Below are 14287 nucleotides of genomic sequence, written 5' to 3' on the forward strand. Positions count from 1 at the left end.
TGTTCCCTTTTTTTTTTTTTCTTTTTTTTTTCTTGCTTGTCTTGCTGTTTTACTCATTTGATGACCCAACCTGCACTAATTCCCCTTCCTCGTTTCTGTCACAGGGCTTCCCACCTCGACTGCCACCACAGTACCCAGGAGACTCAAATCTTGCTCCCTCTTCCAGCGTGGCTTCTGTGTGCATTCCTTCTACAGTCCTGTCCCCTCCCATGCCGGCAGAAGCACTGGCTGCACCAGGTTACTTTCCTACAGTGGTGCAGCCTTATGTGGAATCAAGCCTTTTGGTTCCTGTGGGCAGTATAGGAGGACAGGTTCAAGTGTCCCAGCCAGCAGTGAGTTTAGCACAAGCCCCCACTACATCCTCCCAGCAAGCAGCTCTGGAGGTAAATGGAATTCCTGCATGTTTATGTCTAAACTATATGTATAATGGGATAAAAATGACAAAGGAGAAATACAGTTTCCCCTGGTTTAGAATGCACTTGGAAACTATTGCGAACTAACTTCTGAATGACTTCTTCTTGCAGCCGAGTGAAATGCCAGTGTGGGGCCTTGTTGCCACTGGCTGTTCTGTTGGGAAGTGAGTGTGCCTTGGAGGAGATAACGCTGCTAGCACTTCACTTCTTTAGCTAGCCCTTCAGCCATTGTTCTTATCCTTTCACAAACTCCTGCCATTGGCAAGTCACCAGAATACCTTACCCTGCTGTGCTCCCGGTGATCATTTTTGCCCCTCTTGGAGAAAGCTCTGAGCTGTCTTTGCACTTTGCTCTGCCTGCCCTGTTGCACATTCTGGTGAGATGCTGGCTGCACGGCAGGTTGTAGTTTCTCACTAACTAGCAGCTGTTTTGGCTGATGACACACTGTGCAGTCTGTACCAGAGACTAGCTTTAGAAATTTCCTTTGCAATTTTAAGATGACTGTCTGCAGATGCTGAATATTAAGAATTATTAGTAAATGTAGTGCTTCTAGGACTTAGGGGAGGGATAAGGAAAGGAAGAGTAGCGTATTGGGGATGGTCGACAATAAATAAAGTATATTACTGCCAAGGTGTGAATTATCCTTTCTGTTTACAGAGCACTCAGGGCGTCTCTCAGGTGGCTCCTCCAGAGCCAGTTCCAGTGGCTCAGCCACAACCTACCCAGCCTGCTACGTTGGTCTCTTCTGTAGACAGGTATGTGACAGTACAGTTCTCCTTTCTTGACTGGTAGATAGGATGGTAGGAAACTTTAAAATGTCTCGCCTTTAAATCTCATCGTAAACTGAACTTTTTTTTTCCGAAGTGCACATTCAGATGTTGCTTCAGGTATGAGTGACGGCAATGAGAATGTCCCATCATCCAGTGGAAGGCATGAAGGGAGAACTACCAAACGGCATTATCGCAAATCTGTAAGAAGTCGCTCTCGTCATGAAAAGACTTCACGCCCAAAATTGAGAATTTTGAATGTAAGTATTGCTGACTTCTGGGTTTCATATAGTTAGTTCATACCATTTAAACATTTCTAAGGCTTGGGTGTATTGATGAAAGTTTAGGATCTTGTATCACCCAAATGATACTGTTAAATTCCATATTTCTAAAAAAAAAAAATACAGAGAGTTTTTATTTTGTAAAACAAAGATCTTACATTCTTACCAGACCCTTCAGTGGAAGATGTGTAAGTAGCTGAAAGGCTGATATTTTCTTAAGGTTTTCTTGCTCCTAGTTTAAGAGGCAAAGTAGCAGTGCTTCAAGGAATAGTGGTAACATTCGGCTTAAGTTCAAGTGATAACCTATGTTACTTTGTCACATTCAGTAACAGATCTGAGCATGGTTCTTCTGAGATATGAAGTACCTTTTCTTTTTTCTTTTCAGGTTTCAAATAAAGGAGACCGGGTAGTAGAATGTCAATTAGAGACTCACAATCGGAAAATGGTTACATTCAAATTTGATTTAGATGGTGACAACCCTGAGGAGATAGCAACAATTATGGTATGTCTGTTTTTGGAGTTCCGAATTTTTCCTTCATACTTTATCTTCATATCCACTGCCCTAGGCAAATATGCAATATTTTGTAAACTATTTTGACAGTTAAATATTTATTTCAGTGTGACTATAACTAGCACACCAAACCTGTGATTTAGAGGTGCTTTTGTGTAGGGCATGTCTAACTAGGTATTGAAGAACCAACTTACATATTAACTAAATAATAATACAGGTGGTGTGCAGATAGGACAGAAGTCATGGAAGTGGTGATTGAATGACCTAAAGCTTGGGGAACACTGCTAATTAAGCTGATGTCGCATTTCTTTGACAGGTGAACAATGACTTTATTCTGGCAATGGAGAGAGAGGCATTTGTGGAACAAGTGCGGGATATTATTGAAAAAGCTGATGAAATGCTCAGTGAGGACGTCAGTGTGGAGCCAGAGGGTGACCAGGGATTGGAGAGTCTCCAGGGAAAGGATGACTATGGCTTTGCAGGCTCTCAAGTAGGTTCACCGTTCCTGTAGTGAAGCTTCGTTTATGTTAAATATTTGCTAAATTTGCCTTGCACGATGTCCAGCGGTACCACATTACACCTGTAACTGAGATTATCAACATTTATGTTCTTTTTGCATGTGGCGATTTGCTTAGTGCCTGCTCATTAAGATTGAGTGAGAGAATGAATTTAATCACTTTTGTTTGTTGTAGAAATTGGAAGAGTTCAAACAACCAATTCCTGCATCTTCCATGCCACAGCAAATAGGTGATTTTTTCTTTCCATTGTTTGTTCTTACCTTTGACCTAAGAAGTTATGTGCTAATAATGGAATCTTGAAGCTTTGTGTGAGTGACAATGTATATAATAATAATGCAATTAAATGGTTTGTTTCTTTTTAAGCAGGCCTTCCCACCAGTTCTTTAACTCAAGTTGTTCATTCTGCCGGAAGACGGTTTATAGTAAGTCCTGTGCCAGAAAGTCGATTACGAGAATCAAAAATTTTCAGTGAAGTATCAGATACAGGTAAGGAATTGCTTCTACCACATACATATATAAATCCTGTGTCTCTCCTTTATTGGAAGCTTGGTCATCAAGCAGTAGTTCAAATGATGACATAGACAATAAAGAATAGTAGAAAATTGAGACTGACCAACAGATAAACATTTGGAGACAGGGAAATAGGTGATGAATAGAGAGGATTTGAGCAAAAGGGCACAGAAGGGTGGCCATACTAGTTACAGCCCGTGTGACTGATACTGTGTAGATTCAGCACTGTGTGTTTGTATCTCCATTTAGCGCTGCTGTATATCGTTTGAGGTTACTCCGTGTTTTTTCAGAAATAGATATTCATACAAGATCATTTCTTTTGCTGGAACTGCTATATCACTTAGCCGTTTTAGAGCCTATCATGTCCTTGGGGGAGGTTTTTTACCTTGTTGGTATGTGGCATTGTTGGGAATCCCAAAAGTAGATTGTGCAGACAGTCTTTTGAACCCCCTTTTTAAAAAGAACTGATTCTGAGTTTTTATTTTCCTTTGCAGTTGCTGCTTCTACATCTGCTGGTGCTGGAATGAGCTTGTCTCACTCTGCTTCATCCCTTAGTCTACAGCAGGCCTTTTCTGAACTTAGACATACGCAAATGGCAGAAGGGCCGAGCACAGCACCTGCCAACTTCCGTCCGACGGGGCCAGCGTTCCCAGCAGTGCCCCCTTCCGTGATCAGCCCTGCTGGAGCTCCAGCCACAGCGGCAGCCGTACCCTCAGCGTCAGCCCCTGCCACGGGCTGCCCTCTTAGTGACGCTTCCGCATCAGCCGTTCAGTCTGAGGTTGCAGTGCCCACTGAAAAGGGGATTGCTGGAGTTGCCACCTGCACAGGTGTAATACCCTCCAGTGGTCTCCCTGTACCACCTGCATCTGAATCCCCGATACTTTCCAGTGTGGTGTCAAGCATCACAGTGCCTGCAGTCATCTCAGTATCAGCGACATCCCAGTCAGTTCAGGCTCCCACACCTGGGAGCGTTGTTTCCGGTACAGGCACATTCCCCTCTGTACCAGTCTCAGTGACGGCAGCCTCTGCAGTGAGCAGTGCTGCTGCCCCAGGCGCTAAGCCTTCACCTGTATCGTCGCAGCAGGTGGCAGGCAGCATGGCTGGGACAGCCACGCTAACATCCGTGTCGGCAACCGCTCCAGTCCCGAGTCTAGCTGCACAGCCGTCCCTTCCACCCAGCAGCAGCACCTCTGCTCTTACTCGAGCTGAGACTGTAGTGGTTAGTGCGCACGCACTGGATAAGATATCTCATAGCAGCATGACCGGATTGGCTTTGTCCCTCCCCGCGTCATCTTCCTCTCCCTCCTCCCTGGGGGCAGGGGTATCTAGTGCTGTTTCTCAGCCTGGTGTGGCTCATCCTTTGGTCATCCCATCAGCTGTGGCTTCTGCTCCTGCCCTTTCCCAGGCAGGACCTACTTCCACACCTTTACTACCCCAAGCTAGTATCCCACCTTTGGTACAACCTGTTGCCAATGTGCCTGCTGTACAGCAGACACTAATTCATAGTCAACCTCAACCAGCTTTGCTTCCCAACCAGCCCCATACTCACTGTCCTGAAATAGATGCTGATACTCAACCCAAAGCTCCTGGGATTGATGACATAAAGACTTTAGAGGAAAAACTGCGGTCTCTCTTTAGTGAGCACAGCTCATCTGGAGCTCAGCATGCTTCTGTCTCGCTGGACACGTCACTCGTCATGGAGACCACTGTCACACCAGGCCTCCCAACCACTGCCGTTGCACCAAGCAAACTCATGACTTCCACTACGAGTACTTGCTTACCACCAACCAGTTTGCCCTTAGGAACAACTGGTTCGTCAGTTATACCAGCGGTCACTCCTGGGCAAGTTTCCACCCCAGTCAGCGCTGTACCAGGAGTGAAACCTGGAACTGCTGCACCAAAGCCACCTTTAACTAAGCCTCCAGTAAGCTTCTTGTTTTGAAATAGTTTGAAAAATAAGATCACTCTTCTCCCCCTCCCCCAAAAGTGCACTTTTAACAATACAGCCTTGCAGTATAGTTATAAAGATGCCTAGCTTGTGGTAGGTACTCAGTATTTATTAAATAAATTGATTGAAGGTGATTTTAGGATGTATGTACGTGAACATGAGGTTTGTTTTTTTTTTATGAAATATGGCAGGATTGGGGGTTAATTATGTTGTAAGATTTTCTAAGAGTGTATATAACAGTTAGGTAAAATACAAGCATTATTTCTGAATTGGTACAGACGGAAGAAATCCGTTTCCCAAAAGGGAGCTGAGTGTTTCTGCTGGCGATTGTACATAGTAACAGCAGTTCACAGTTTTTGTTTCCATGAGAATGAAGCAAATTTTCTGCCTTGCTCAGATTCCATAGATGTACAATTTGAGGTTTATAAAAAGTTGGAAGTTGGTGATGACTTCGATGTGGTGGAGGAGAATTTAATCTAATGCTAGGGATAAAATAACTAGAAAGTGTTTTTTGGTTCTGCTATGGTGGCTTCCTCTCATTCTGCCATATTCAGTCTCTCATCTCCAAATAACAAGGCTGTGTTTCTCCTACTGTATTGTATGCTTTGCCCATCTTTCTGCATTGCCATTGATGTGAGATTCTTTTTACAGCAGAGTAATATAGAGGCTTCACTCAGACAAAATACAGATTACTTGATAGTATTAGATTTCTGATGCCTTTTGTTATCAGACCTGCCCCATGGTTATTTCTGAACTGTTTTGTTTTCCCAGGAAAGCCTGATAATACTGTACCAAATAAGAGGCTCAGGAGTATCTGGACTGTGCCTCTTGTGTCTAAACAGCCTTTGTTCTCTCTGCTTTCACTAGGGGATCGCCTTCTAGTAAACTTTTCTGTTCGTTTTATTGGTATGTCATAGTAACCCCTGTAATAGTATCATGATTATAATGTCCTTTATTTAAGGTAGATACCAGAGTGTAACCCAGGTGAGAAGCTTGCCTTAACTAGATACATTTTATTCTTATGCTTCTGCATTTGAATTAGTTGGTTTGCTCTCCAGTATGCAGTCTTTACTCTTAGTGTCTCATGGACTTGAATTTCCCTTCGTGTCTGTAGGTGTTGCCAGTGGGTACTGAACTTCCAGCTGGTACTCCACCCAGCGAGCAGCTGCCACCTTTTCCAGGACCTTCACTAACGCAGGTGCCCCAAGACTTGGCAGATTTCTTTTTGTGCCTCTGCTTTCTTTCACAAGCTCATTTAAATTCTCCATTGCACGATCTTGCCTTCTGGCTCCTATTTGATTTTGACTTAGTAAAAACTTTCTTTTAAAACACCATAGCTGATGATACAGGCCCTACTTAAAGTAAGAAGCAAATCATCTAAAAATCATTTGATATTAATATTTTTTCATATCTTACGAAAAAAGAAGATAGCAAATGTGACAGTTTGCCAAAAGAAATATAATTCCTCTGTCATTCATACCTTTGTAGAGCAGTGAAAGATTAGACCATTGTGGAAGTAAAAAATTATATGTCATCAAAATTAACTGTGAAAGTTCCTGAGGAAAGGCTACCACCCTGATAACTGGTAACGCCCTTTTTCTCCGAGTTCAGTACAACCTGTTTTTTCTTGAATGTTTGACATTTTTTTTCAGTGACCACCTAATGAAGTAATTGGGTGTAAGGGTCATGTTTATAAAAAACAGGTATTATATCTTAAAGTACAAAAACCACACAGCTCAGCTAACGTGAGACTGCTCCGAGAAGAACTGAGACCGGTGACGTGAATGTGAGATTCCCACCTCACACTCAGTTCTGCTCACTACGGGTCAGAATTGCCTGCACTATTTAAATTATTATTTCCCTTTCCCACCCTACCCCCGACCCTGCACATTAGTTGAATTCCCATAAATAAAGTACTTGGTATGATCCCATTGTAACTATGAAAAAACTTCTGACATGGGGCAGGCTAGTAAACATTGAAAATAAGTTAGGAATTTATTTTAGAATAAGATATAAGAAAAACATGGTAAATTGCTAACTTGAAGTCTGAATTTATCCTACTTCTTTAATCCCAGATGTACAGTAAAACGTAATTTAAGGAACTTGCCATAATAAAGTAATAACTCCAATAGAGAACCCATTCCATCGGCTGCTAAATTTTGAAAAAAAATGCATTGTGAAAGTCTTGAACCTATTTTCTCATTAAAAACATGTATTCCAGTTCCTAAGAGGGCCCAAAATGTGATGAGAAACTGCAAATTAGATATGTAGTGGGTGAGGATAAGTGGATGCTGCTGCATATAGAGGGAGAAGCACAGATGAAGGCTGGAGAGGCAGAGGTAGATAGAAGCCAAGATAGTGACAGAGTATGGTGATGCCATCTTTTATTCATAAGGACAGGCTCTCAGAAAGATGTGCCCAACTGAAAAAGAAAATAGGGAACAATACAGTTAATCTACCAATCAATCTTGATACATTTTTCAGAATATATTTTTAAGGAGAGGACAAATAGTTAACTTTTCTATCTCTAAGTAACATCAAACATAGAAGGTAAGAAAGAAGACTTCAAAACTGTAAAAACACAAATGTAACTGAATTTTTCTGTGGCTTGAGAACTTGACAGTAAAATTTTGAGAGCTTGGTAATTCATTCAAGCAGTTACAACTAAGTTGAACTTAGGATATTTTTGAGTTTAATGTTGAGTGAGCAGACGCGTGTTATGTTGTGTGGCCCCGAAGCAGGAAGCAGTGTGTCCTGTGTAAGCTGGCTCTGGCTGTGCCCGAGGCTGTGCTCACTGTGTTGTGTCCTTCAGCCCCAGCAGCCCCTGGGAGATCTGGATGCTCAGCTGAGAAGAACGCTCAGTCCAGAGACCGTTGTGCTGACGTCTGCAGTTGGTGTGAGTTCTGATAAATCTCCCCACAACCCTAATATATTATATTTCTGGAATATAAGCTGTAACCTAGACCATTATTAATACCTTTAACACCTAATCAGAGTCTTTGCTTGTTCCAGTCGACAGAAATGAGACGATGAATGAAAGAGTAACACTGACCCAGTAGTGTAACTATGGAAAAAATTTGATTTGGGAGACACTTTTCTTGTCTTACCTGTGGTTACAATCATACCACCGATCAGTTCTATGGACTTTGTGTTTATGCTTTGGAGGAGGCTATACTTTAAGTTCGACGTCTTAACTTCTTCCTTTTAGGCTTGTGACACAATAATGTTCTGATTAAAACTACTTTTCCTATGAATATCCAAGTTATACTTTTGAGCATTCCATGAGAAAAATTAAAAAAGCAGTTTGGAGAGGTTAAGACTCAAAATTTCTTTTAAAAATCTATAAAATGCCTGTCTTTCTTTACCTCAGACTTATTTTTAGGTTATAAAGTCACTCTTTAAGTCACTGATGCTGAAGATGTTGTGTATCTGTGTGTGTTTGCAGCCCGTGTCCGTGGTGGCTCCAACAGCAGTTGTGGAAGCAGGAACCCAGCTTCAGAAGGATGGTGAGAAGCATCCTTCTTCCTCTGTATTCCCACTTCCAGACCTTCCTGTAATTGATGGTAGAGGTTACTATGTCAAAGACACATTCTCGAGAGTTCGTAGGTGTACTTGAGACCGTGTTGAACAACATTTTTATGTATTTCATGATTGAGGAGCATTGATACTAATATTGAGAGCATGTAATATCAGCAAAGTTGTGAATTTTTTACTTTTTTTTTTGAGGGGTAGCATGCCAGGGAGTAATGATAGTTTCTTAGCATAAGACCCTTTGTTATTATTAGCTCAGCCAAATCCTTGGTAAGAGATACAAGGAAATTCAAGCATATTTATAAAAGTTAATTCATTGGCCACCTCTTGGCTTTTGAGATGTATAGAAGTATAGGTAAGTTTGAACAGCATGGATGGTAGAAATACAGATGCAAGATTTCACATCATCAGTTTAAACATTATTATTTTTTTTTTGGCTGTGTTGTGTCTTCATTGCTGTGTATGGGCTTTCTAGTTGCGGTGAGCGGGGGCTACTCTTTGTTGTGGTGCGCGGGCTTCTCATTGCGGTGGCTTCTCTTGTTGCAGAGCATGGGCTCTAGGCGTGCGGGCTTCAGTAGTTGTGGCACACAGGCTCAGTAGTTGTGGCTCATGGGCTGTAGAGCACAGGCTTCAGTAGTTATGGCGCATGGGCTTGGTTGCTCCGCGGCATGTGGGATCTTCACAGACCAGGGCTCGAACCCGTGTCCCCTGCATTGGCAGGCGGATTCTTAACCACTGTGCCACCAGGGAAGCCCCCAAACATTTTAATCTATTTCTGGAGTCTCTAGAATTGGTCTGTCCATAAATATCTCTTTTTTAAAAAAGGCACATTTCCAACTTAATTTTGTAAAAATTGTCCATACCAACAACTTAAATGTTTTCTTAGAACTTTTATCACCATGTGCTTAGTCATAAGTTCATTATCAACTACTAGCGCTGTAAAGTTTTGTTGTAAATCTCTTTTCACCATCAGTCCCACAGAACCTGGGAAATGTAACACTTATTTTTTGTTGCCTTTTCCTTCAGAATCATTTATAATCAAAAGTGAAATAATTGAGATATGCTTAATGTAATTTTATATAGCACGTGCTTAATAATATTTTTCCCTTTTTATTATATCCATTCTCCTCAACACCACCTGACATAAATGTAATTCCCTGAGCAACTATTAATAAGATTACCTGAATGTTCTTCTTCCTGTCTTCCTTAAGTGTTAAATTTCACTTAAAACCTTTCTAAAGTAAATTATTTTCAAGGCAGTCACAATCTGAATTGGCTCTCATTTTAAAAGAAGTGACTTGAAAGTCAGTGGAACAGATTAGAAAGTCTAGAAATGGACAAACTAAAATGTAATGTAGAAAATGAAAAAGGTGACCTTTCAAATCAGTGAGAAAAGGGGATATTTCAGTAAATGGTTTGGGACAACTGGACAGCCATTTGGAAAAAAGTAAAGATAGATCACTAGCCTAGGCCAAAGTAAATTCAAAATGGAACAAAGATGGAAAATGAGCTCATAAAATAGGACTGTACAAAAACAAAAGGAATCTTTTTTTTTTTTTCCAATTGTCTAGAGCAGGGTTGACAAACTTGTTCTGTAAAAGGCCAGGAAGGGAATATTTTAGGTTTTGCTGGTCATACAGTCTCTGTCATAGCTACTCAAGTATCCAACATATTGTAGCCTAAAAGGAGTAATAGATAATAAATAAAGGAAGGAGTTTAACTGTGTTCCAATAAAATTTATTTATAAAAACAAGCAGTGGGCTAAATTAGGTCCACAGATCATAATTTGCTGCTCCCTGATATAGAGAAAGATGTTATTATTACATTTAATCCCCAACCCAGAAGCATTAATAGATTTTAAATTTCTGCATGGGGAGAAAAAGTACTGTTATGTCCAAAGATAAATGGAAAACTGGGAAATGTGTGTGTTGTATATTCGTATCACAAAAAGGACTAGTTTTGTTAATATAAAGAATTTCTGTAAATTTGGCATGGACCAAGAAATAATCAAAAGATACAGAAAAAAAAGAAACTTAGACATGAAGATACTTAACTTCCTTCATGAAACAGAAATGCAGAATAAAACTACAAGTGATTGTATTTCTCACCTGTCCTTGGTAAATTCAGAAGTTTTAAAAGCCACTGGTGACTTGGTACAGCCTTTTTGGAGATCAGTTTATGTCTGTCAGTGTTTTAAATGACAGCGATTCAGTATTGGGTTGGCCAAAAAGTTTGTTTGGGTTCCTAAATGAACTTTTTGGCCAACCCAATACTTCTATTTTTAGGTATTTATTTCACAGATCTATAAGAATATACATATTAGAGCACTTTTATAGTAACAAGAAGTTCGGAATAAGTTAAATTTCCATCAGTAGAAGCCTGGATAAAATATGGTACATTTTTTAATTTTTCATATGTATATACGTACACTACAACACTATGCAGCCATTAAAAAGAATGAGACTGATATGGAAAGATCTCTTAAGTTACATCATTAAATGAAAATATCAAAATCAATATTCTACTAGTTGTATAAAATAAAGAAAATGCTGATATATATTAATTATCTCTAGAAAGAAACTCAGACAAGTGATTGTCCCTAAAGAGGAGGACCTCGGTGGCTTTAAAGTGGCTCAAAACTACTTACCAGTGATTCTGCCGCTTACACTGTCTTGCTCCAGGATTTTGCTTAAGTGTTGCCTAAACCAGTTTGTCATAGCTGGTTTTCATTTAAAAATGGGTCTTTAGTATCCTAGGTAAAAATCTTACTGTTTGCTTCATTTATTTCTGCCTTTGAATCATAGGATGAAATTGTAGTGTCATTTCCTGTTAGCCTTAGTTTATTTTGTTGTTTTTTGTCTTTTTTTTTTGTGGTACGCGGGCCTCTCACTGTTGTGGCCTCTCCCGTTGCGGAGCACAGGCTCTGGATGTGCAGGCTCAGCGACCGTGGCTCACGGGCCCAGCCGCTCCGCGGCATGTGGGATCTTCCCGGACCAGGGCACGCACCCGTGTCCCCCACATTGGCAGGCGGACTCTCAACCACTGCGCCACCAGGGAAGCCCAGCCTTAGTTTTTATAGTATCTCTTCATGTTTGAGTTAAGCCGTGAAGCCGCCTTGCTGCTGTGTGACTTTTATTCCTCCAAACAGTGCCATGTCCTCCGTGCGAGTGTACAAGGGAAGGTAGAGGGTTTCACAGCGATACAGTCTTTCACACTCAAGGTGTCTAGTAGGAAAGCAAACAGTAACTGTTTCCCCTTGTTGGACAGGGTCAGGGAAAGGGGGGTAAGGAAATCTCCCTTACCTGTAACAACTTTCTTCTTCTGATATGTAGTCTCATTTTGCTGTGTTTCTGGCTGAAGCAAAAAGAAGCCAACTAAAAAAAGATGCTGATTTAAGTTCTTTTCCTCCTCCATGTACTTGTTTCAGTGTCTCAAGTCACAGAAGGTCCTATCCTAGCACCCACTTCAGGGACTGGTGTTTTGAAGATGGGGCGATTTCAGGTAAGACAGTCACTGCTGGGGGATTGTGTATATAATAAAAAAGGGATTCCCAGTTTGGGGGGAGTGTGTATATAATAAAATTATTATCTACCTTTTAGGACCGAATTGCCATCAATGATATATTTCTTTTATATAGAGTTTTTAGCTCTTTATCATTTTCCCCTCTTAAAAATAATACATGCTAATTAAAGAAAATAAAGAATATTTAGAACAGTAGAGAAAACAGTAGATAGTCACACTGTCTGCCCATCCTTCCACCCCACCCCCCTGGGATTACTTTTTGGGGTGTGTTTCTTTCTATTCCTTTTGCTCTGTACATGTGTATATCTAAAATTGGCCCTGCTTCTCCTCTGAATAATATTGATACTTTGTAGCTTTTTCCCATCTAGTAGTAGGTATATCTAACCATTTTCCTATTGTCAGTCATTAGGTGGTTTCTGATTTTTCCAACACAGTAAGTAAAGTAACAGTGAACGTCTTTGTATATAAAAACATTTTCCATGTTCAGGATAATTTTCTTAGGATTAATTTCCAAAGTGAAAATACTGAGTCGTCATCAAATAATACCATCTAATTGTATTTTCCCAGTTGGGAAACAAGTGAACATTTTCTGGCTTAGTACATGGGGCTATACAAGCTTTGAAAATCTTTTTTTTTCTTTTTCTGTTTTCACACCTGCTTTCTTATTATTCTCATGATAGCAATTGAAGTTGGGGATATTAGGTCATGTTTTTCTCATTTGTAAACTGAGTTTCTCAGAGTTTGTCGCCGCCCTGAGTTTGTATTTATAATACATTGTCGAACTAGGACAACGATCTATATCCTTCTTTTAGCACCAGCTAGTTGTGCTGATTCTTGAAGCTTAGCTGGCATTTAACATTTATTGGATTTAATCTTTGTAGTTTTTCTTGTTCACAAGCAACCTTCAGTATTCCATGACCTGTTGTTATTTATATTTTCATTAAGATGTAATCTGAGTCCTGTGCACAACATGAGATATGAAAGTAAATAATTTACTTACTTAGCTTAGCCAGCCACTCAGAATCTACATCTCATCTGTACATCTCAGTATAGATATGTCATGCTCTACAGTGAATGGTATTCAGTTTATTTTCACAGTCAGAGATGGAGGGGCTATGCAAACAATCAGCCTACTCAGACTGGGAAATAAAGTGATTCACTTTTGGTCTCTTTCCATCAGGTTTCAGCTGCAATGGATGATCCCCAGAAAGAGGGTAAAAATAAGTCAGAAGATGTAAAGTCTGTTCATTTTGAATCCAGTACTTCAGAGTCCTCAGTGCTGTCAAGCAGTAGTCCAGAGAGTACCCTGGTGAGGCCAGAGCCCAATGGGATAGCCGTCCGTGGCGTCTCTTCAGATATGCCAGATAGTAGCGCCCGTAAAACTCCTGAAACTGGGCAGCCAACCAAGGTTGGACGTTTTCAGGTGACAACTACAGCAAGCAAAGTCGGTCGTTTCTCTGTTTCAAGAACCGAAGACGAGATTACTGAGGCAAAGAAGGAGGGACCAGTGGTATCTCCTCCTTTTCTGGATTTGGGACATGACGTTCTTCCTGCTGTGATACCAAAGAAAGAGAAGCCCGAACTGTCAGAGGCTTCACATCTGAACGGGCCGTCCTCTGACCTGGAGGCTGCCTTCCTCGCTCGGGATGTGGACGATGGCTCAGGGAGTCCGCACTCCCCGCAGCTGAGCTCAAAGAGCCTCCCTGTCCAGGGCCTGAGTCATTCCTTCAACTCCTCTTACATGAGCAGCGACAATGAATCAGATATTGAAGATGAGGACTTGAAGTTAGAGCTGCGGCGGCTACGAGAAAAGTACGTGCGTTTCTCCTGTGAAAGGGTACCAGCAGAGCCGTATGAAGAGCTGGCTCCCAGAGCTAGAGGGTGGGGTGTACAAGAGCTGGCTGTCTGAAGGTAGTTCTTACAGAACTGCTTCAGCACCTTGGCATTACTCGTAGCATGTTATTGTTGTCAGTGGCTCTTTTGCGTTGTGAACCTCATCTTAGCTATTATTGGTCTACCAGATGAATCTGGTAATGACACTGGGATATGGATTACGATAGCAGGTTTTCTTGGTCACGTTTGATGAACTGGGTCCGGTTCGCAAGTTCAGTGTTCCTGTGTAGAGCTTCCAAGTCAGGAAATCTCTTTCTCCTAACACATCACCAACCATTTGTGGTTGGCTAGGAGCTTGCTGGAATTTGGCTTGGGTAACGGAGGCCAGCAAGAGGAGCTGACACACTTGAATCACAAGGTGACAGCAGTTAGATTCAGTACATTTGGGGGAAG

At 41.2% G+C, this 14287-nt stretch overlaps 1 protein-coding gene across 23 annotated transcripts in view; it reads left to right on the forward strand.

Annotated features, from left to right (window-relative positions):
* Positions 1 to 14287, forward strand: part of WNK1 (WNK lysine deficient protein kinase 1) — a 135623-nt gene that overhangs the window by 109809 nt on the left and 11527 nt on the right. For 12 of the 23 annotated variants that reach the window (XM_079937354.1, XM_079937374.1, XM_079937375.1 and 9 more), the window contains 13 exons: positions 105 to 383; positions 1071 to 1168; positions 1278 to 1440; positions 1847 to 1963; positions 2289 to 2462; positions 2665 to 2719; positions 2854 to 2976; positions 3495 to 4924; positions 6063 to 6146; positions 7761 to 7844; positions 8394 to 8454; positions 11907 to 11980; positions 13182 to 13813. In XM_079937354.1, coding sequence (XP_079793480.1) covers positions 105 to 383; positions 1071 to 1168; positions 1278 to 1440; positions 1847 to 1963; positions 2289 to 2462; positions 2665 to 2719; positions 2854 to 2976; positions 3495 to 4924; positions 6063 to 6146; positions 7761 to 7844; positions 8394 to 8454; positions 11907 to 11980; positions 13182 to 13813 — 3374 coding nt within the window. The remainder of the gene's footprint in view (positions 1 to 104; positions 384 to 1070; positions 1169 to 1277; positions 1441 to 1846; positions 1964 to 2288; positions 2463 to 2664; positions 2720 to 2853; positions 2977 to 3494; positions 4925 to 6062; positions 6147 to 7760; positions 7845 to 8393; positions 8455 to 11906; positions 11981 to 13181; positions 13814 to 14287) is intronic. The other 11 variants (XM_079937365.1, XM_079937355.1, XM_079937356.1 and 8 more) reach the window with 4 other exon arrangements.

This window comes from Stenella coeruleoalba (assembly GCF_951394435.1).
Source record: "Stenella coeruleoalba genome assembly, chromosome: 11".
Taxonomy (NCBI): Eukaryota; Metazoa; Chordata; class Mammalia; order Artiodactyla; family Delphinidae; genus Stenella; species Stenella coeruleoalba.